This window comes from Camellia sinensis, chromosome 3 (genome assembly GCF_055761805.1).
Source record: "Camellia sinensis isolate YWXY chromosome 3, ASM5576180v1, whole genome shotgun sequence".
Lineage (NCBI taxonomy): Eukaryota > Viridiplantae > Streptophyta > Magnoliopsida > Ericales > Theaceae > Camellia > Camellia sinensis.
Window position 1 is genome coordinate 194,137,941 of NC_138963.1, and position 24,411 is coordinate 194,162,351.

A 24,411-nucleotide genomic window follows, 5' to 3' on the forward strand; every position below is an offset into this window, starting at 1 on the left:
TTAGTACTCTTTGTTGTAACCAAGTGTTAACTTGGAAAGCTGTAAGCCCGTAGGGCATTTTGGTTTTGTTGTTAACATGTAATACTTTTGTAATGAAACTCTGATGAATAGAAGGATGTGGTTATTACATATGTCAATGAATGTCTTATTTGATGGGTTTAATATTATTATTTTGAGGGCGTTGCATGCATATAGGTAACTGATAACAAAAAATATTTAATGTGATTACATAATAACATAATAATTTTAAAATCATATGATAAACATTTCATTTAGTTTCTTTCTTTTTCTTTTTATTTTTATTAGGAAATCATATTTCAATCGTTCAAACCGACTTTGTTACATGTCATGACAACAGAGGGAAATCCCACATAAGTTATTTCGGTATTTATGAAAAAAGTTTGAATATTATTCTTTTTATATAAATCATCTAATAGAATTATAGCAACAAATCTAACGTTAACGTAAATTAATTTTCATAGGTTCTACTTCCGGAGCAAATCATTGCTCAAAATCTGATGCAGGTTGATTCTAAATTTAAATTCTTTTACAAATTAATTTCTTTGCTAAACTTTCTAAATGACAAAATTATATCTTCCGCTTTATAGAAAATTGTTGTTCACGAATATGGAAGGCTTCTAACAAAAAAACAGACGGCATTCCAACTAAACCCACTATCTTACCACTACAAAGACCTTGCAACTTCTGTGGTGCGAAGAAGTTTTACCTTGAGCCTAATAGCTTTTGTTGTATGGGTGGACAAGTACCTTTGGTTTCCAGTAAGTGTCCTCCATAACTTGACTGGTTGTATACATCTAACTCTAAGGAAGCAAAAGAATTTCATACCTATGTTCGAACATATAACAATTCCTTTGCTTTCACATCTTTTGGAGTCAAATATGACAAGGAATTGTGTCGGAGAAATAAAGGAATCTATACATTCAAGATACAAGGTCAAGTTTATCACTTCATTAATGAGCTTACATTTTCTGATGAAAATCTTAGTCATCTTGTAACGAGTTGAATCAAATTGAATTTATACTTTAGTCTTAGTTGGGGATTTATTTTAAATTATTAAACTTCATTCATTTTGAACCCAATTGATTGAATCGTGACCCGTTAGTAACCATGTAATATTGTTGTAGTTTTATTATTATTATTTGGTTACCATAAAAGAGTTGTGAATATTTATGATGTGTACCATTAGACGAAATATATTTTCTGGTAAGAAAATATTATTTCTACTTTTGTCATTAAAGATGTTGAAATGTACTTTTAGTTGATATATATATATATAGGTGTATATGTATAGGTAGATATTTGTTTGAAACCAAAAAAAAAATAATAGTAAAGAAGAAGAAGGGAAACAGCAAAGCAGCAATCACGTGGGCCTTTTTCCCTCCATATCCATTGCATTACCTTCTCATTTTCTTTATTATTGAGTAATAGTATGCTCTCCCTCATATCTCTCGGTTATCTCTCTGTCCCTCTGAATTTTTTTTTCTTTGGTTATTTTTATTATATAAAATCCTTGATTCATCAAAACTTGTTAGGTTTTAGACCCTAGTTCCATAGATCAAATTGTAGAGGGTTCTGAGGGCTCCTATTTAATTTGAACGAATCGAATTTTTGTCGGCGAAAATTTTTATTTTCTTGGAAGTTCTTGGATCGAGGTAGGGATTTCTCCTACACTTCTTTATACACTTTTACTTAATTATATGGAGCTTAGAGTTGTATATAATTTAATTAGAATTTTTGGAAAAGTTGTGATTTAATTGCTTAAAAGAGAAATTTTGAGAAAAATAAAGAGTTGATGCCCAAATTGCGAAAGTGTAAATTAGGAATATGTTGGTAAGGTTATGAAAGAGCTATGTTTTAAATTTGAACAAAAACGGACTTCAATTCGATCGGTTTTGAAATTTTTACCGGTTTGCGACCAAAAGAGCATTTTTAAAGAAAACAAAGGAATTATTTTTAACTTTTGAGGCTTTTAATCAAAATAGAATGTCATAGTTGAATAATGCTTGGAGAATGAGTTTGGAAAGAAAATGATGTTTTCTTGGGCATTAACGGTATTATTTTGCTTTATGTACCTGCTGGAATAAAACCGACACGATTAGAAATGACCTTGAGAAGTTATCGGATGTGATTGTGATATGAAAACTAGTGTAATTGTTCATATTTGATGAGATGTGGAATAGATTGCATTTATCAGAATTTTTAGAATATAATTGTTTAAATATTTGTTTAGAAATATCTGTTTTGGGCTATCGGTAGAGGATAACCATGATTGTTGTAGAAATACATAAGACTTAGGTAAATTGAACCACATTCCTCATTTGTTGCATCGGACATTGCATTACATTCATTTCATTGGAAATGTATATGTTTTTGAGAAATGTTTAGAAATGTATCTGTTTGCGAAAAGATGAATACTTGGTGAATCTAGATAGGAAGTGTAGAACCGCACGGTTAGGTGTCGAGACTTCCAGTTTACTGGTAAAAATGACAGTGGTAGTGCATTAGGGCCTACTTGCAGACACTCACCTAAAGATTCACAGAGCTTTATTTTTATTTTATGGTTATTTGTTGAATGTAAGCCCGGGGCTGTATTTGCGTTGAGTTGAAACTCCATTTTGTGTAACCAAGAATGTTCTTGGATAAATTTGTAAGCCTGTAGGGCACTTATTATCTGTTTGGTTTCCATTTCATACTTGTTGTAAAATGCATGCTTGGGATTGGAACTGGGGCATTGAGATGTGAACAATATGTATTTGGCATTTGGGATTTAGTGGAAATGGATGTATGGAATAGTTAGCTATATATATGTGTTTGTCTATCAGGTGGGTTTTGTTACATAAATAGATATACCCTGCCCAATTTTTGGGGCGTTACACATCTACAGCTCTATTTTTATGACACTGATCGTGAAATCCAAAACAAAATGAAATCTTCAGAAAAGCTAAATCCTGTTATTCTTGAAAGGCTTATAAAGATTTCACATCTAAATCCATATTCAATCTACTTTAGGAGATTAGAACACATAGATCATTTGAACTTTGTACAAATTATTATTAGATCTGATGTATCTTTAGATCAGAGAGTCTACAATCAACCTTCAATCTCACAAGTGGCAGCAATTTGGTCTAAAAATGATGTCTTAACCAAAGAAATCTCAAGAGATATTGTTGTTCATCGAATTTCTGGTCATAGTGAAAAAGTTCAATGGTATTTTGGATGTTATGACCCATTACAATATCCATTGTTATTTCCATATGGTGAATTTGGATGGCATTATGGTATTAAGAGAGTTGACAAAAATCAAACAAAAATCACATACCATCAACAATCTATTCTTTGTGTTCATCAAGCTACTATTGCTTTAGACCTTCTCATAAAAAAAGTCCAAGGTAAATAGATCCTCTCCTTATCAATTAAATAGCATTCAAAAATTTTTACTCCTAACTAAAAAAATTTATTTTAGTGTTTCAGAAACAAAAGAATAAGAAAATTACCATTTCTTGTTGTGAATACTACTTCTACAAGCTCCAAATACGACCCAATGATTCTTCAATCTTACTTCGCTCTGGTCATCTCTTTCAGCAGTATTGTGTTGATATGTATGTCAAGATTGAAACATCTAGACTTCAGTTCTTTCGAAACAAACAAAGAGAAATTAGGGTTGATTTGTATCAAGGAATCATAGACAGTGTCACAACAGGCGAAAGTAGAGGTTCAAAGATTGGTCACAGGGTTATACTACTACCGTTACTCATAGGTAGTCCAAGAGATCTTAGACGTCGATATGTTGATGAAATGGCTTTGGTCCAGCGATTTGGCAAACCTAATATCTTTCTTACAATGACTTGTAATCCAACATGGCCAGAGATTAAAGCTGAGTTAGGATCTAATAAGGAAGCTCAAAATTGACCAGATTTAACCTCTTGTGTTTTTAGAGAAAAAATGGAACAACTTAAGGATGACATCATAAAACATCAAATCTTTGGGAAAGTCATTGTATATGTCTATGTCATTGAATTTCAAAAGAGAGATCTTCCACATACGCATCTATTGTTAATTCTAGCACCTGGACAAAAGCCTTTGTCTCTTGATACTTATGATTCAATCGTATCTGCTGAACTTCCTGGTCAAAAAAACATCCTCATTTGTTTTCTATGGTGGTAAAACACATGATGTATGGACCTTGTGGTGAAATGAATCCAAACAACATTTGCATGAAGAATGAAAAATTCAAAAATCATTATCCTAAAAATTTTGAACCTATAATAAGCTCTTCCAAAGACTCACACCCAATATGCAAGCGTCGTGCTGATGGTAATCAAGTGAAAATCAGAGAGCAAATTTTGGATAACCGTTGGGTAGTTCCATACAATCTATATCTTCTTGCCAAATATGATTGCCACATTAATGTGGAAATTTGTTCAACAATCAAAGCTGTCAAATATTTGTACAAGTATATTTACCAAGGCCAAGATAAAATTGCATCCCATATTGTTCAAGAAAATCAATCAAAAATCATAGACGAAATCCAACAATTTCAGTTCGCAAGATGGATTTCACCTCCAGAGGCAATATGGAGAACTTATGCATTCTCTTTGAATGACATATACCCATCAGTAATCCATCTTCAAATCTACCTTGAACACCAACAATTTGTTACTTTCAATCCTTCAGATGACCTAACTTCTGTGTTAAATGATCCCATCTATTCGAAAACAATGTTGACTGAATTCTTTTTGATGAACAAGTCAAATGAAAAGGCAAAGCTTGAAAAATATTTATATAAGGAATTCCCTGAACATTTTGTTTGGTGGCAACAAGATAGAATGTGGACTGAGTGAAAAAAGGGCAATGTTATTGGGTGCATTGTTACAGCATATCTTGCACAAGGTGAAAGATATTACCTTAGGTTACTTCTGAACAACATTAGAGGGCCTATATCATTTGAATCCTTGAGAACCACAAATGGAAGAAAAGCAAAAACTTTTCGAGAAGCTACCCTTCTCTGTGGTGTCTTACAATCAGATAATAATCTTGAACAATGCTTAGAAGAAGCAATCTATTATCGAATGCCTTACTCTCTAAGAAGACCGTTTGCAACCATTCTCATTCATTGTGCTCCTAATACTCCAAAGCAGCTGTGGAAAAAATTCAAAGACTACATGGTAGAGGATTATGCCAAAACAACAAATCTTTCAAAAGAAGAAATTTTCAAAAAAGTTCTACAAAGCATAAATTCAACTCTTCAATCAATGGGCAAAGATATCAAAGATTTCAATATTTGCTCTGACAACATGATCTCATTTGATAATCAAGATACTTGCCGCGAAATTGAAGAAAAAATGAATATTGTTGTTTATGAAGCTGATTACCAGTCTATTTCCCTATTATCCTCATAACAAAAAGTAGCATTTGACAAAATCTTAAATAGGGTCTTCTCAGGAAATCAAGGGTGTTTTTTCATAGATGGTCCTAGAGGCACTGCTAAGACCTTTTTATACAAGGCATTGTTGGTAGCAATTAGATCCAAGAATTACATTGTTCTTGAAACAACATCTAGAGTAGCAGCCTCTATTCTCCCAGGAGGCCACACAGCCCATTCTCGTTTCAAAATACCTATAGATGTTGATACATATAAATCTTGCAACATAGGTAAACAAACTGGGCTTGCAAATCTTTTGAGAACTACAAAACTAATCATTTGGGATGAGGCACTATGGCCAAGAGGCAAAACATTGAGGCATTGAATGATATGTTAAAGGATATCAATGAGTCAGAGTTACTCTTTGGAGGCAAAGTGATAGTTTTGGGTGGTGATTTTCAACAAATACCACCAGTGATTCCCAAAGGAACAAAATATGATTCAATTGATGCTAGCTTGGTCAATTTAGAATTATGGAAATATTTTGAGAAAATAAAGTTGACTGAAAATATGCGAGCAAGGCATGATCCTTCCTTCAGCAATTACTTATTGCGCATTGGCAATGGATCTGAATCGGTCAATGATCAAAACAAAGTCAAATTACCAGCATCTATGATAATTTCCAACAATTTTTCAAATGCTGAAAATTTTATTGAAGACTTGATTCAAACTGTGTTTTCAAATCTCAGGAACTACTCAGAAGAACCAATTTCAATGATTAATTCTATTGTAATCACTCCAAAAAATGATTGTGTACAATAAATAAATGATTTGTTGATCAAACAATTCCCAACAAAAGGTAGATTATATACAAGTATCGACAAGACAATTGATACAAATGATCAAGGACAATATGAAGACTTCTTGAATTCTATTGAACCAAATGGTCTCCCACTTCATCATTTAGAATTGAAAATCAATAGTCCAATCATGACTTTAAGAAACATAGATCCTTCAATAGGCTTGTGCAATGGAACGCGACTTATTTGTCGAGATCTCAAAGATTTCATCATTTGTGCTAAAATTACAATTGGGGATCGGAGAGGACAAATGGTTTTCATACCACGAATACCATTGCAACCCTTAGATCAACAAAAATACCAAGTTCAGTTTACTAGAACACAATTCCCAGTAAAGTTGTGTTTTGCCATGACAATAAATAAAGTGCAAGGCCAGACATTACAAAAAGTAGGTCTTTACCTACAAGAGCCAGTATTCTCCCATGGACAACTTTATGTTGCTCTATCACGAGCTACAACTGTTGCAGATGTTAAAGTTCTCATTCCACCAACAAATCAACATGCTTTGGATAATAATACCACAAAAAATGTTGTTTATGAAGAACTACTAACACTTGCAGGCTGTATATAATTCATTTTTTTGTTGAAAATTTTTGGTAAATTTCCTCTTATGTAATGTAATTTTAATTTTATTTGTATTTATTATAATTATCTATTATCCTTATATTAAGTTCTTATTAAATTGTTTCTTATAACAAATTTTGCAAGATGAATGAAGACATAACACCCATCAAGAAAATAACTAGCACAACTAAAGAATGGACAACAAAGATTCGTGTTTTGGAAAAATGGAATCCATGAATCCCAAAAACAGGCGCAACAAGATATCAAAGACTCATTTTGGCTGATGCAGAGGTTACACTTTGAAATTCTTATTTTCAAATATATGCCATATTTACCATATTCATTTTTTAGGTTCTTAACAATAACAATTTTCATTTAATTCATAATTACATAATCCACTGCCTTATTGACTTATGTTGTACACACCACTTATATAGGGTACACAAGTTCAAGCTATACTTTATGAGGATCAAATAGAACAGTTCGAAGATACACTGAAAGTTTTTAACTCATACTATGTCTCAAATGCTACTGTGAAGTTGCTACAAGAAAAATACCGTATCACACCACAGTCATGGCAATGGCAATGGACAATCACTGCCAGCATACTTATTCGAAATGTTGAAAACAGTAATGAAGATAACAATGCCCCAACATATCACTTCGTACCATTCAATGAATTCTCTGACCACCTTGGCAATGAAACATCATCCATAGGTAATTTTCTTAGATCAACATAAATAATTATCAACTTACTTTTTCATTATATACTCTTATTGTTTTTGTATCTATAATAGATATTCTTGCAACAGTTGTTCAAATTAAGCCACCAAAAACAATCACAACAGAAAATGGAACCACAACTGCTCAAGAAATTGTATTCATTAATGAAAAGTAAGTATTTTGTATACTTGCGTTTAGTATAACTTGATTTCAATGCTAACAAATTCTCTTAATTGTAGCAGGTTAATGCCAACAGTTTTAACTTTGTGGGGTCAATTTGTCACTAATGAATAAGAGAAGTTGCAAGCCATTGCTCAATCCTTCCCAACTCTAATTGCGGTCAGGCTTAAAGTCTCATCATTTCGCGGTAATTATAATTTTACCACATTATACTAAATATTAAAAGTATATAAAACATATAATTTTTTAATTGATTTTTTGCAGGACAATCATTATCAACAAAACCAACATCAGCTTTTGTGCTCAACCACAAATTCAAAGTTGCACACCAACTTCACAATTGGTGCCATCTAATTCAAATACTTTAACTCAAATAATAATTTCTCACAAACACTAATATCAAAATAAACTGATGTATGTGCATTCAAAATGAATAAGTCATTAGAACTTTACCTTCTCCACTTGAAACTCGTATTCGAAACATCACAACTCCAAGTCCTAAAGTAGATAAAATCATTTCCATCAGCAGCATTCCATCTTCTCCAAATGCAGTAAACTTCATACACATTCTTCTTCTCTTTAAGCATCTTAAATATATCATTAGTAAACATTGCTAATCACTTGTTACTAGAAAATGTACTGGGTCAAAGCAACTATGTCCATCACCTCACTTGATCAATCTTTTTGGTATATGAGCTGCAACAATTGCTACAAATGCATAAATGCAAAATATCAAACTGTTTTTGATTGTTTCCACTATAAAAAAAGAAAAAGAAAAAAAGTTATTGCAGAACCGAGGTAAGAACAGACTAACCCTTCACCTTTTAATATAACTAATGTTTTATATAATAAAACTAACATATAATTTACTACAAACAAACAGAGTCAAATTCCAAGTTGAACTCAAAGATAATTCAGGTTCAATAATGGTAACAATATTCTAGGATCATGCCAAAAAGTTCTTTTCAATTTCATCTACTGACCTAATGAAGTATACAATGCAGGTAAAATAAATTAACATACTTCATCTTCAAATTCACTATTTTCGTTCCTAATTTTTAAAATATTCTACATATATTACATAGGATGGAAATGTTTCAAATGAAGCCCTTCTAAAATTGAATGTGCCAGAATATCACATTATGCAACTAAAGCCTTGTCAATATCAGTTTCGTGGACAAGTTATGCTTCAACATGTCATCACATCAGTGAACAATGATGATGCAGAACCCTCCATCATAACTCTTGCTTCGAAACCACATCAACCATCTGTCCAAATAGAACCCAAAGCAAAGAAAAAACTGTTTCCATCAACTGTTGGTACAAATGTTGCTTCTGATATTTCAACTGCTACTATTGGTACAAATTCTGCTTCTGACATTTATGCTGCAACAAGTGTACCCTCTACAAAATCTCTATAGAAAGAACACTTTACATTATAATATTTTTGTAACAGGTTACTACAATGTGACATATTTTTGGTTTGGTATGGCTCAGGTAGTTTGGTTTGTAACATATTTTTGTTGTTGCCAGTTTGGAACTACAATGTGCTAGACACAACTCAATATTACTTTTGTAATATATCTTACTGTTTATGCAATTAAATTATCCAATATTACTTATAATGGGTGCTACCCCACATATAGCTACAACTCCTATCCTCTTTCTGCATGAATAGTTTGGACTTAATTTTTATAGTACTATTCTCAAAATCAAAAAAATATGATTTGTGTTGATTGTTTTTACGGATCACAAACTTGAAGTTGTTGCATCTCAAAAGCTATTGAACTTTCCACATGTTCATTCCTTGCAAACTTGAAAACATGCTAAGTCCTTGTCTTCCTCCCATATTTGCAGATTTATACAAATAAATAACATGAATGCAAGATGCCCCTCATTTGTTGTCACATTTAATAGTCCATAATGTTTTTCATTTAATATTCCATTTTATTTTTTCCATCCATGGTTCATCCATTCATTCAAAAAACCAAATTTATTAACAAAATTATATTATTATCTTCTTTCATTAATGGGCATTTGAATGAGCATCAGCTAGCGTTTGCACGTAGCCCCCTCACTAGTAATATATTAAGTTTGAATTTGAATCACAAACTTAAATAAAAATTAGAAAAGAAAAAGAAAAAAAAATAACATATAAATTATTTTTTATTTATTTTTTGTTGATATTCATGATATTATTTATTTTTTGTTGATAGTGATGATTTAAAAATAGAGGCTAAAGTATTATTGAGGAATAACTTTTGAATAATAGTAGAGACTCTAAATATTATGTCAATATTTTTATTAAATATCTCGTATAGATGTAAGACTCACATAATATAAATTTCATAATTTTTTTAAAACATTTGATAAAAATATTAATAAAATATTTAAAATTCTTAACATTTTTCATAACTTTGTTGTGGGGGTTACTATTGACGTGGACTTGCTCGAAAGTTCCTTGTCCGTTACAAACAAGGTCAAACCGGAGTGCAAATCTTATAAAGTTGACCCAATTTTTTTTTTGGTGGGGAATTGACACATTTCAGTTCAGGCAAACTCGTGTCATGACCCTTCTTCCTTCAGTTACAAAAATGGTCCTAAGATGGCTATGGCGGAGATGGATACCAATCCTCCTCTCTCTCTTCCTCATCAAACTCCTCATCACTATCCTCTCCCCACTCTATTTCCTCCAACAACTACCAAACCCACCACCACCACCACCACCACCACCGCCACCACCACCACCACCACCGCCACACCCACCTCTCAAATCCCCATGTACACCACCACTCCACAACTCTAACCTTCTCTTTTGCGACACCTCTCTCCCAATCCAAACCAGGGCTCAAAACCTCCTCTCTCTCCTCACCCTCCAAGAAAAAATCAACCTTTTAGCCAACAAAGCCACACCCATCTCCAGATTCTCCATCCCCGCCTACGAGTGGTGGTCCGAGTCCCTCCACGGCCTCGCCTCCAATGGCTCTGGGGTAAACTTCAATGGTCCTGTTTACTCCGCCACCGTCTTCCCTCAAGTGTTGCTCACCACGGCTTCTTTTAATCGGAGTCTGTGGTTCTTGATTGGGAGGGCTATTGGTGTGGAGGCTAGGGCAATGTACAATGTGGGTCAGGCTGGGTTGACGTTTTGGGCTCCTAATGTGAATGTTTTTAGGGATCCTAGGTGGGGGAGGGGCCAAGAAACGCCCGGCGAGGATCCGATGGTGGCGGCGGAGTATGCTGTGGAGTATGTGAGGGGTTTGCAGGGGGAGGGATTGGGTCGTGGTGGTGATGGGAATGAAGATGGTGGTTTGATGGTGTCTGCTTGTTGCAAGCATTTCATTGCTTATGATTTGGAGAATTGGGGAAATTTCACTAGTTTTGGCTTCAATGCTATGGTAAGACCAAATTCACCACAACCCATGTTGTGGTTTACCTCATTTTCATTCACAATTTCATATGCTTGAGTAACTATTGTTTCTTGTATCAAGAAAATGTAGGTATTAATGATGATATAAGATTTTATCTGACTTTGAACAATGATAGAGACCCCCTTTTTGGAGGACCCCCACAACCCCTACAGTGATCCACATCATTCATGATGTGTGGGGCCTACTCATGGATGTGTAGTAGGCCCCACATCATGAATGGTGTGGATCACTATGAGGATTGTGGGCAAGGTTTTAAAAAGCGGCCACAACCGTTACGTAACGTCGTTACGTAACGGTTTTGGCGGCTACCGCCACCTGTTATGGCCGCTTTTGCAGTGTGATTGAGATTCACAAGTGTGTAGGCTGTAGTGGCTGCCATAGCGGTCGTAACGGTGTCGTAACGGCCTGTTACGCACCGTTACGTAACAGTTCCAAACTGTTTCTTTCGAAAAAACACACAAAAAAAAGCTGAAAGTAGGGGAAGAAGGATAGAGAGAAGAGGGAAGATAAAGAGAGAAAATGGAGGAGCAAGAGATAGAGAGAGAAGAGGGAAGATGAAGAACATGCTATTGATTTTTTGAAACTATAAGACCTATGCTATTCTATTCAGCTGCTATCACTAAACTATTTTGTTTGTGTGTGTCTATTTATATATTGTTTGAAAATAATAATAATAATAAGTGTGGTCATTATCTATTTGGCTTGGTTAAAATATGTATATATATATATATAATAGTTAGTGATTGATTTTTTGTAAAATATAAAGTCATTAATTATTAAAATAAAATGTAAAAAACTCAGTTTATAGTTATTTAAAAATATGAAATATATTGGATCATACTTAAAAATTTACAAAAATTGATCAATATTTATTTTTAACCCAATAAATATGATCATGGAAAAAAAAAATGCGTATTGGTAAGTTTTTTTCAAAGTGTGCGAAAAATAAAAAAATTCACGGTTCCGGTTACCGCAACCGTTACACTACGGCCTTTACACCCCGCAACCGCAACCGCGTAACCGCCACTGTTACGGTGACCGCAACTGCTTTTCAGAACCTTGGTTGTAGGGGTCTTCCAAAAAGGGGGTCTCACTCATTTTCCAAAAAAGAAACCGTAGGTATAGCTAGTCTGTGAATAACCAACCATTGCACTATAAAAATCAGATAGGCTTGATATGTGTCATTGGGGCCTCCTAGGATAGACTAAATTCATTGAGTAGTTCCAAAGGATCAATAGTAAAAGGAGTCAAATCGGCTTTTGGGGATAGAGGGACTTGAACCCCCACCATTTCTTTTGCCTGATTTTTGTTTGGTTTTTGAATTCCAAAATTTAATGTTTATCTTTTACAGTTCATATTAAATGTGACCTAATTTGCATAGCTAGCCATTATTACATTACTACAATCACACACAACCACAAGCATGGCCATTTGGACACGGTTAGTTTCCAAAAATAATAAAAATTAATGGTTTGTCCACACAGTCAATTCTGTCTGAGATACTTACGATTAGGAAGAAGAATTGGGTTTTTTGTTCTTTATTCTGTTTCACTCTTTGGTGACCAGGTGACTAAGCAGGATTTGGAGGATACTTATCAGCCTCCATTTCAGAGTTGTGTTGAAGAAGGCAGAGCCAGCTGCTTGATGTGTGCCTATAATCAGGTCAATGGAGTGCCTTCATGTGCACACCGAAATCTCTTACAGAAAGCTCGAATTGAATGGGGGTTTCAAGGGTAGCCACTAACTCTGCTAGTTGAGGCTGATTTTTTGTTTTCATTTGCCCAAAAACACAGAAAACTTAGTTTGACAAACTGTTTCCAAAAACAGTTTCTGGCAAATATTGTTTGGATTGACTTTGTGAATGCATATACAGATATATCACCTCAGACTGTGATGCTGTTGCTGTGATATATGAATATCAGCGATACTCCAAGGCTCCTGAAGATGCTGTTGCTGATGTTATTAAAGCAGGTTAGGTTGTTGCTCCAATGTTGAAGGCTTAAAATTTAAAGCATGATTCTAGAGCTCTTTCATGCCCTTCATTTTCTAAAAATGAATTAAATGTTAGGGTTATTACTGTTTTCAACATCCGTGGACAAGGCTTGTGCCTCAATGACCTTTCATTTTAAAATTTTGAAATAGCTAAAAAAGAGAGGGATGGGACAAACATATTGAAGGGGTTGAAATAAGGACAGGTTGTCACTGCATTTTCTCATGTATGCATGTAAATAATGCAGAGCATGAAAGAAAAAGGAAAGAGCACATCTGAATTTAAGTAGAAAAATGAATTTTGATTTCCATATAGTGTATACCTTTGGAACTACTTGTGTCTGTCCAATAATTTGAATGTGAGGGGTGCACCTTATGTGAGTGTTCCATTGTGAAGTGTGACTATGAAGCACGGACACGGACATGGATATAGACATGGGGCACAATAAAAAAATTATTTGCTATGTATATGAATATAAATTTAGAATACGGAGATATAAGAGATATCAATGTATATTTATGGGTGTATTTTTATTTTTTTTGTACTTTCTCCTCGCTTTATTTTTTATATTTTACTTTCGAAGTAAGCTTTTTAAAATATTAAACACACACACACACACACACACACAAAGGTGTTTGAGGCATGTCCAAACACAGGACAACGTGCTCCCCGAAGTGTCCCAATGTATCCTACAAAAAATAATAATTAAAGAAGCTAACATGCCGACACATGGACTCTCATGTCTGTGGTGTGTCGGTATCTATTATATTCACCCATTTTGAAGCGTAAGTGCTTCCTAGTTGAGGGGATTTGCTATCTTATAAGTCTCCCACCTCGCTACACCTGCTTCCCGATCAAAGAAGAAAGTCTATTAGTCTTCACATTCTCAAGACCTTCTGTGATTGTTCATATTATGTCCTTGGACCACTCATGAAGGCATAAAGCCTTAGGGACCCCTTAAAGCTAAGTTGTGCCCTAAATTTTCTGATAAATGTTTTACTGAATCTTGATGGCCAGGAGTTGATCTGAACTGCGGTACATATTTTCTTCGGTATACTCATTTGGCAATTAAGCAATCGAAAATTCAAGAGGATGACATCAACAGAGCTCTTTTTAACTTGCTCTCAGTTCAATTTCGCCTGGGGTTTTTCAATGGAGAGCCTGGAAAGGGGTCATTTGCAAATCTGGGTCCTCGGGACGTTTGTTCTGCAGAACACAGGAAATTGGCATTGGAAGCAGCAAGGCAAGGAATTGTACTTTTGAAAAATGACAATAAGTTCTTACCATTAAATCAGAAGCTTATAGCTTCATTAGCCATCATTGGACCCTTGGCAAATGATTTCAGCCAACTTGGTGGAGACTACACAGGTATGCGTATGCTTCATATGAATCAGTCTAGGAACACATAAACCGCTCACAGAACCAGACACAATATATATGGACAGCGATTTTTTGAAGTGAACACTGTCAACAAATCCTGTAAAATCTTATCCATTCACATTGCATTCTTTGTTTATTTTTGTGTTCATATCAGAATTGGCTTCATATTAAGTTGAATGCTTTGAAAATTGCATTTTTGTGGACTTTTTTTTATTTTTTTTCTTTTCAATGCTATGTAGGTGTGCCTTGTAATTCGAGGAGCCTCTTTGAGGGATTCTGGCCTTACGTATCAAAAACTTCATATGCTAGTGGTTGTAGTAACATACAATGCAATTCGAGTGATGGCTTTGCAGAAGCTGTTCATGTTAGCAGAGAATCTGATGTGGTCATTGTGATTGCGGGCCTTGATTTGTCACAAGAAAACGAAGGGCGTGACAGGGTGAGCCTACTATTGCCCGGTCGACAAATGGATCTAATCTCTGCTGTTTCCTCTGCAAGTAAAGCGGCTATTATTCTTATCCTAACGGGAGGTGGACCTATTGATGTATCTTTCGCAAAAGAGAACCCAGAAATTGCAAGCATTCTTTGGATAGGATACCCAGGCGAGGCTGGCGGACAAGCTATTGCAGAAGTCATCTTTGGAAAGTTCAATCCAGGTTAGTAGTGAGCGACTATAATTTTATTGTGAAGCCTAGGATTCAATTATTCATATCAAATGGAGAACGATGTTCAACTTCTAAGAAAAACAGGTGGGCGGCTCCCGATGACATGGTACCCAGAATCTTTTATCAATGTGCCTATGAATGATATGAGTTTACGATCCAACACTTCACGAGGCTACCCGGGACGAACTTACCGGTTCTACACTGGGGACATGGTGTATGAATTTGGACACGGTTTGAGTTATTCCAATTACACTTGCAAATTTGCATCCTTGCCAGACAAAGTGAGTTTGCCAACTATGACCAGGGTCGACAAGACAGCGGATGGGATTGATTATGTAGAAGTTGATAAGATTTCGTCGTGTAATTTGTTGAGATTTCAAGCGGTCATCACTGTGTTTAACAATGAAGGTATGGATGGGAATCATGTCGTAATGCTGTTCACTCGATTGGTGAGAAGGATTAGAGGAGCCCCTCGAAAAACTCTAATTGGATTTACTCGGGTTCTTTCAAAATTACTGACAACTGCTGAAACAAGCATACAGGTAGACCCGTGCAAGCATTTTAGCGTCGCGGATGATAACGGAACAAGGATATTGCCCTTGGGGAAGCATGTTGTAATGTTGGAAGGTTTGGAGCATTTTATATCTGTTGAAATCTGACTAATGAGGGAAAACATCTGGACAGACTGGAACTTCACATGACAACTGAAGACATGTATTGGATTGTTTGTTTGTTTGCTTGCAGTTGAAATTAAAGCAGAAGAATCAAAAGTAGTATTGGGTGGTTATATTTTTTTTTGAAGTAGTGTAAATGAGTTAATACAATGGCACTAATAAGTGGTTGTAAATTTCATAAGCTATGAAATTGGTTAAATACATAAGTTATGAAATTTAGAATTTTCAACTCATATATACTTACTATAAATAAAATCAATTAGTAAGTTGATTAAAACTCACTAATTCTATATTAATATTTTGTGTACAGCAATACTAGGTATCATGAAAATAATCATGAAAGCTTTGTGACCTTTGGATTACACTTAGAATACAACACCACACACTAATCAAGGTAATTCAAGGATTATAAATTTTTCATGATCATTTTCATGAAAAAATTTTCATGATCCCTAACTTTTCCCTTTTGTGTAACATGCATGTGCTTTAGTTTTTTGTTATCAAAAATATATATTTTAAGATACGATGATAAAAACTTTTATTAAAACTCAGCTCTTAACAAAATGGATCTCCTTGTACCAAGGAAAAACCTAGCTAAGAAACAATGATAATTGGTTAACCAAGTTAAGTTACAAAAAATATAGATTAAAATCAATGGGGCGTTACTTTCTAAAATTAAAAAAATAATAATAAAAAATAAAAATATATATTATCAATGGGGGCATTGCAATACGGCAAAGCGGACACAAGTGACTATTCTCCAACTAACTGACAATACACATTTGTTATGATATATATGAGAGCACGACATGCGAATTACCTCTTCTTCGATCCCTTCCCCTACAAAAAGCGATTCTAAGCAAATCACACGCTGTTTAGCCACAAAACTGACGACTTCCATGGATTCCCTAATAGCCCCAGCAACAACAATCCCAGATGCCTTCGTTTTTGACCTCGACCCTGACCCTGACCCTGACCTTGACCCTGACCCCACATGATTATTCAATGTTGAATGGGCCAATCTATGCACCTCGTGTATTATTAAGTCCTCGACGTTGACTGGTAAATGCGCACGGTATAGGAAGCAAGACAACCAATGTTCCAATTCTATTTCATTGACTTGTAGTAAATCAATGCGTCTCAGCCAACGAACATTCTGATGTGATTCCACCATTACAACATCATTGCCGTTGCCAGGTACGTTGCTGTCGCTAGATTTCTCAAGTTTCTTACAAATACGTATATTGAAAATGAAGCCATCATATGGCTCTCGAAGATCATTCGGTATAATACTATCATTATGCCAACAACTATAACCATACGTACCATTATCCATGGTTAGTGTATGATCGATCTAATATGATTTAATTTATTACCAAAATACAATGTGAGAATTGAAATTTGCTAAAATTTGATCAATGCTAGTAACAATTAATTATTATACTAATCAAATTTCAAACATTCATTAAACAACTTTGATTTGGAAGATTGTACCAACCTTAAACAAGGAGAACAGAACAATTGCTCCCACCCAGACTATGATCGCATTCATGGCCTTAAGTCCAAAGAAACCCCCATATTTATTGACGAATAGACGGGGTAGGATTAATTTTCCTTTAGGGAAAAGGTTTCTCTTCAATTAATTATGTATGAATTCTTATCTTTGATTGATCACTTATTATACAAACCCAAATCTATTCAATTTTTTAACAAATTTTTTGTGATCAAGGTTAATAGCAAAATTAAGAAACACGTATTAAGGAATCCTAAATATTTTAGGTAATTTTTTTTTTTAATTTTTAAATCTTTGTCTAAAATATATTCTTATAAATAAATAAATAAATTATATCTGAAAAAATAAATAAACAAGCAAACAAAAAGAATAATGTATTAAAAAAAAAAAAGGAGATATGATTTCATTCAAAAATACCTGGCTTAACTTTTTGGCCTTTTTTGATTTGTGTTTTGAGATATTATTTCAAAAATAATTTTTTAAAAAGAGTTTAAAATTTGTTTGGTTGTATATTTTGAAAATAGTTTTGGAATTTGGAATTTGCGATTCTTTTTTTTTCTTTTTTTTTTTTGTAGTTGAATAGATGGATGTTTGACTAACAAAATGACCTTTGATAGGGTCGCATGGAGAAAAAATATAGCGATCCTGGATTTACCCTTGTTGTACAGTGATCCAGACATGTGTCCGTGGATGTTGGTAGTTGATTATTATCTTGTTTACATCCTTTTTACTTCGTATTTGAGTTGTAGGATGTGTTGGGCAGGTTTGTTACAGGTTGGTTGAGTTTAGAAACCAAAACTAGCTGCCCAGATTTTGACCTGTCCGCTCGAGCGGGGGTTCTGGCGCTCGAGCGGGAATTGCACCCATCCAGTATTTCCTATGCAGTGTTGGATGCTCGAGCGTGGAGTTGGCCGCTTGAGCGGGGTTGTGTGAGTGCCGCTCGAGCGGGGAGTTGGAAGCTCGAGCGGAGACCTGGTTCTGTAAAAGTTCTGGGAGTGTGTATCCGCCGCTCGAGCGGGATTGTTGACGCTCGAGCGGGAGTCTGTGAGTGACGCTCGAGCGGGGTGTTTGACGCTCGAGCGGGGCGACTGGGTTTAAGTTCCGAGTTTTGACTTTTCAAATCACTTTTTCACTTTCTCATCTCTCTCCTACTTTTCCAAAAACACCATTGTTGAGTCTCTCACTCTAGAACTCTACCTTCTCTCTAGGTTTTGATCTAGTAGGAGTGATTTGCTCATCTTTGGCCTTTACAAAAAAGTTGTTGATCGTCGAGGGCTACATTTTAATCTGAAAATTTTGAGATTTGGAGCACGTTGGGTTTTGTCATCTTCTCCCTTGGGGCTCCGAATTTGAGGTAGGGATATCCTACTCCTCTCTATGGATTTTGTCTTTAAATTTTGGTATTTTGAGATGTTAGGGTTGGTTTGGTAATTTTGTGAAAGTTTGGGACTTTTGTGTTATTTTACAAAAGTTGGGGTTTTATTTATAATAAACCTAGATGCATGTTTGGTATAGAGGAATGGAATAAATGTTGAATCATTGATGAAAATGGGACCTAAGGGTTGTAATGTTAATTATTGAAAATGACCTAATTACATTGATTGATTAATTGGGGTAATTAATTGTGAGAAATGCGGAAATGAAATGGAATTGTTGAGATTGGGAGTGCATGGGGTTAAAGGGTGTAGTTGAATTGTTTATCACACACCGAATTGAAATGTTGATTGAATATCTATTTGTGTATTTATTTTCTGTTTAGAAATAACTGTTTTGGGCTATCGGTGGAGGATAGTCGTGATTGTTGTAGACAATGCATGATGATTAGGCAAACGGAAACTAATCAATGGAATGTGTCATGGAATTTGACGGTTGATAGAATACATTAACTGTATGTATTGAGTGATTGTATATAGAACCAATGTGTTTGTATACGTTATGTGTAGATGAGGAGATGGAGGATGTACTCTGCGGTTTAGGGAAAGATGGGGGATGTACCTCTAAACCGGATAGTATTGGGAGAAGATAGGGGATGAACTCCGTAGATACAGCTCATATGCTTGTCTAGAGAAGTGAAGATAGAGCTTATATGCTTATCTTTGTGAAGTGTGGATACAGCTTATATGCTTATCTGTGAATGTGGGATATTGTTGTTATACATATCTGTTGGGAATATGGATATAGCTTATATGCTTATCTGTGAATGTGGGACATAGTTTTTATACATATCTGTTGAGATGATGATAGAGCTAATATGCTCATCTGTTGAAAAAGGAAAAATGAAAAGTAACTTGGACTCATAAGTCGGATGACATAAAATGTGATTTATGTGGATGTATCAATGTTGGCCATCTATCAATTGCTAATCTTTTAGTCATTGTTCATGGTTGGTTTAGTATATTTCTACTGGGCTGTGGCTCACCCTTTATGGGAATATCATTTTCAGGTGCAGGTAGCATGCCACCTCCAAGGTCATAGCTTGGGAGGCTAGAGGCGAGCAGATTGTTGTGGTTTTAGTTCCTTTTTGATGTATTACATGTATATTCAAGCCGAGGGCTTAATGTGTAGATGAGTTAGCACTCTTTTGTTGTAACCAAGTGTTAACTTGGAAAGCTATAAGCCCGTAGGGCATTTTTGCTTTTGTTGTTAACATGTAATACTTTTGTAATGAAACTCTGATGAATAGAAGAATGTGGTTATTTCATTTGTCAATGAATGTCTTATTTGATGGGTTTAATGTTATTATTTTGAGGGCGTTACAACTTGGTATCAGAGCGTACCGGGTTCGAATACTTTGGGTACGTGGGAAGTGATTAGTATCACAATGGGTTTGTCTCGCTTGATAGAGACTTAGATGTAGTATCATATGCTATGTGCTTGATTGATAACATACTTATGTGACTATGTGGGTATGGGATTTAATTTCTAGGATGTTGATTGGATCCTTGGGTTTCTGGGAGTCTTGTTGGAAAGGCACTTGATCAATGCCGTTTCTAACCGGAACTCTAGTAATGCCTCGGGACTATCATTATCCGGAGATGAAATTCGTAAGTGCTTATGTGTTATGTGCTTACGTGGAGTGAATTACAGTTGTCCATGCATTAGGACATGAGTGTTTAGTTTCGGCACATTTGTGAATGTGCTAACGTTCTGTATCACCTTTATTAGGATGTCAGGACGAGGAAGAGGTGCTAGGCGTGGTAGACCTGCGAGGCAGGAAGTACCGTTACCGGGTGAGATTCCGGCAGTGCAGGAGAGAGTTGGCCAGGCCAATGTGGCCGAGCCAGCGGGTCAGCAGGCTATGGGTGCCTTGGCCAGAGAGATAGCAGGAGCTTTGGGTATTCTTAGAGCTGGGAATTAGGCAGCTGAGGCAGGGCCTTCTTTCTTGAAGAGGGAGTTTTTCCGGTCTAATCCGGATGAATTTATCGGGGATCCGAAGGAGCCACTGAAGGTTGATGAGTGGCTAGAGCAAATGAGTAAGACGTTCGAGATGCTTGGCATCGAGGACGGAGCACTGAAAGTGACCTTGGCATCCTTCTAACTGAAGGGAGATGCGGGTCAATGGTGGAAGTACAAGAAGGCTCGTGTTGGTGGTGCATGGGAGGCGTTTGTGAATGCTTTTCAGGAGAGGTTTTTGTCTGCAACAGCTAGGGAGAAGCTGAGGGATCAGTTTAGCAGGCTTAAACAGCAGGGCTTGTCAGTGGCCGAGTTTGAGGCTACTTTTACCAGTCTGTCCAAGTTTGCACCTAAACTGGTGGCATCTGAGGAACGCCGTTGCTATGAGTTTGAGCGGAAGTTGAGGCGGGGCCTCAAGTTGAGAGTTGGTGGGTCTTACATCCGAGAGTATAGACACCTGGTAGATGCCGCTGCTCATATGGAAATTATGATGCAAGAAGAGGAGGAAGAGCAGAAGGGCTCCAAGAGGGGCCAAGATGGCCAGGGTGATGGCAGGAGGCAGAGGGGTTATAACCCTCAGCAGTCTCAGGGTGCAGTTTCTAGATCGACCTTTCCAGTGCCGAGTGCAGGCTCGGGGAGAGGCAATCAGGGGGACTTTGCTTGTTACAAGTGTGGCCAGCTGGGTCACAAGGTTTTAGTTTGCCCGCAGAAGGGTGGGGGTCAGAAAGCTGCTTCTTCTTCAGCTAGACCGCAGAGTCAGAGTTTGGGCAGGGGGCAGCCCTTGTCTTGTTATCAGTGTGGACAGCCTGGGCACCTGAAGAGGTTTTGCCCGCAGTTGAGTGCCACTTCGGGAGCGTCTGGTTCTAGACAGACGCAGGGATTTCAGCCAGCTCAGTCTGTGAAGGCCTCGAGGGCCAATCCGGGGGCTTCGTCGTCCCAGTCAATGCAACAGTCGTATGCTCCTAGAGGTGAGCAGGTAGACCAGGGACCTACAGGGCGCGTGTATGCTGTTACCGCGCAGGATTTAGTACCGGCTCCATCGGTAGTAAGAGGTACTTTTCTATTTTGCAACTCGGTTGCTAGTGTGTTGATTGACACGGGTGCATCTCATTCTTTTGTATCTGCTGCATTTGCATTTGTTTTAGAATTGGAGTTGGCACAGTTAGCATCTCCTATTTGTGTGGTATCGCCTTTGGGTGGTGAGTTGATCTTGAAACAAGGTGTTAGAGGTTGTGATATAGAGGTCGCCGACCATAGGCTTCCTTTTCCGTTTGTTGTCATGCCCATGAAGGGTTTTGATGTTATTTTGGGTATGGACTGGCTATCGTCGTACCGGGCTGTTATCGATTGCTACCGCCAGAGGGTCACGTTATGTACCTTTAGCGGGGAGTGGTTCCATTTCTTGGGAGACCGGGTTGGTTGTGTTTTGCCACGGGGGTATGATTCGCGAGGGCGAAGTGAGCTTAGTGGTTTACTTGCTAGTTTTGAGAGAGGTGAGAGTGGTGAGACCCAGCTTGTATTGCCGAGGGTGGTTTGTGAGTATTCGGATGTCTTTCCCGAAGATCTTGTTAGTTTGCCACCTCACTGAGAGATAGAGTTCTCTATTGATCTAGTGCCCGGCACGACGCCGATTTCTATGGCACCTTACCGTTTTGCTCCAGCAGAGTTGGCTGTGTTGAAAGTTCAGCTCCAGGAATTGCTAGATAAGGGTTTTGTTCGCCCTAGTGTTTCACCGTGGGGAGCACCGGCCCTCTTTGCTAAAAAGAAAGATGGTGCCTTGAGATTGTGTATAGACTACCGGAAGTTGAATCGGGCTACGGTTAAGAATAAGTACCCTATGCCCCGTATAGATGATTTGTTTCACCAGTTGAAGGGTTCCCGTTGTTTTTCTAAAATAGACTTGAGATCGGGTTACCACCAGTTAAGGGTCAGGGAGGAGAATATTCCGAAGACGGCATTCCGTACGCGGTATGGCCACTATGAGTTTCTGGTGATGCCATTTGGGCTTACCAATGCACCAGCAGTCTTTATGGACTTGATGAACCGGATCTTCCGGGAATTCTTGGATCGATTTGTAGTCATTTTCGTGGACGACATTCTTGTTTATTCGCCTTCTGAGGAGAAGCACGAGGAACACTTGAGAGTGGTGCTTGAGTTGCTTAGAGCCCATAGGCTGTATGCCAAGTTTGGGAAGTGTGAGTTCTGGCTGAGGGAAGTCAAATTCTTAGGCCACGTGGTATCCAGGGAAGGAGTGTCTGTTGATACATCCAAGGTAGAGGCAGTGCAAGATTGGGCACAGCCTAAGAGTGTATTTGAGATCCGCAGTTTTCTGGGATTAGCTGGGTATTATCGCCGGTTTGTGAAAGATTTCTCCAGGTTAGTGTCACCGTTGACTAGACTGACTCGGAAGGGAGTCAAGTTTGTGTGGAGTGAGACTTGTGAAAAGTCGTTCCAAGAGCTGAAGGTTAGATTGACCACCGCTCCGGTGTTGATTATTCCGGAGAGAGGGTTGGGTTATGCGGTTTATTGTGATGCCTCACGAGAGGGTTTGGGTTGTGTGTTGATGCAAGAGGGGAAAGTGGTAGCTTATGGCTCACGTCAGTTGAAAATACACGAGAAGAATTACCCTACACACGACCTAGAGTTAGCGGCTGTGATCTTTGCCTTGAAGATCTGGAGGCACTACCTTTATGGTGAGAAGTTCGAGGTGTTCTTGGACCACAAGAGTTTAAAGTATCTGTTTACACAGAGAGACTTGAATTTGAGGCAGAGAAGGTGGATGGAGTTCATTGAGGATTATGATTTTGAGTTGCATTATCATCCGGGAAAGGCCAATGTTGTGGCCGATGCCCTTAGTAGGAAATCTATTAGTGATGTAGCTAGTATAGCCATCCGAGAATGGGAGATGTTGGGAGCACTTGGCGAGTTTGATTTGCTACTGGGCTAATCCGTTGAGGCTGCGGCCTTGTTTTCTGTTATTGCGCAGCCTACACTTGTGACACGAGTGTTAGAGGCACAGAGAGGTGACCCTGAGGTAGAATCCCTCCGAGAGAAGATCTCCACTGGGAAGGTTGATAAGGGTTTGACGGTGTATCCCGACCTGAGTGTGAGATACCGAGACCGTTTGTTTGTGCCGGAGTCTTGCCGAGAGGAAGTACTCCGAGAGTTTCACCATTCGCGCCTTGCGGTGCATTCGGGAGGTACTAAGATGTATCAGGATTTGGGTCGCCAATTTTGGTGGCGGGGTATGAAGAGAGATGTGGCTGTTTTCGTATCGAAGTGCCTTACTTGCCAGTAAGTGAAGGCCGAGCATCAGAGGCCAACGGGTTTGTTGCAACCCTTGCCTATTGCCAAATGGAAGTGGGAGCATGTCACTATGGACTTCGTTGTAGGTCTTCCGAGGACTCAGCGGGGTAGTGATGCTATTTGGGTGGTTGTAGACCGGTTGACTAAGTCGGCGCACTTCATTCCTATGCGCGTGAGAGATTCGGTAGATCATCTTGCCGACTTGTATATTCGGGACATAGTGAGGTTGCACGGGGTCCCAGTGACGATCGTCTCAGATAGAGATCCTCGTTTTACTGCTAGGTTGTGGCAGAGTTTGCAGAGTGCCTTGGGCACTAAGTTGACCTTTAGTACGGCTTACCATCCTCATACT

At 37.4% G+C, this 24,411-nt stretch overlaps 1 protein-coding gene across 1 annotated transcript; it reads left to right on the forward strand.

Annotated features, from left to right (window-relative positions):
- The first annotated feature begins 10,225 nt into the window (after positions 1 to 10,225).
- On the forward strand, positions 10,226 to 16,029 carry LOC114300005 (putative beta-D-xylosidase 6). The gene is made up of 6 exons (XM_028244844.2): positions 10,226 to 11,105; positions 12,705 to 12,871; positions 13,012 to 13,109; positions 14,146 to 14,496; positions 14,748 to 15,164; positions 15,258 to 16,029. The coding sequence occupies exons 1-6, from the start codon at positions 10,278 to 10,280 to the stop codon at positions 15,830 to 15,832; spliced, it is 2,436 nt and encodes an 811-aa protein (XP_028100645.2). The 5' UTR covers positions 10,226 to 10,277; the 3' UTR covers positions 15,833 to 16,029.
- The last annotated feature ends 8,382 nt before the right edge of the window (positions 16,030 to 24,411 follow it).

Bases quoted from the DNA above. Each gene is read 5' to 3' on its own strand.
- LOC114300005 (XM_028244844.2), top strand. From the start codon at position 10,278: ATGACCCTTCTTCCTTCAGTTACAAAAATGGTCCTAAGATGGCTATGG. The intron at 13,110-14,145 runs GTTAGGTTGTTG...CTTGATGGCCAG, and splicing joins TGCTGATGTTATTAAAGCAG to GAGTTGATCTGAACTGCGGT. The intron at 14,497-14,747 runs GTATGCGTATGC...AATGCTATGTAG, and splicing joins ACTTGGTGGAGACTACACAG to GTGTGCCTTGTAATTCGAGG.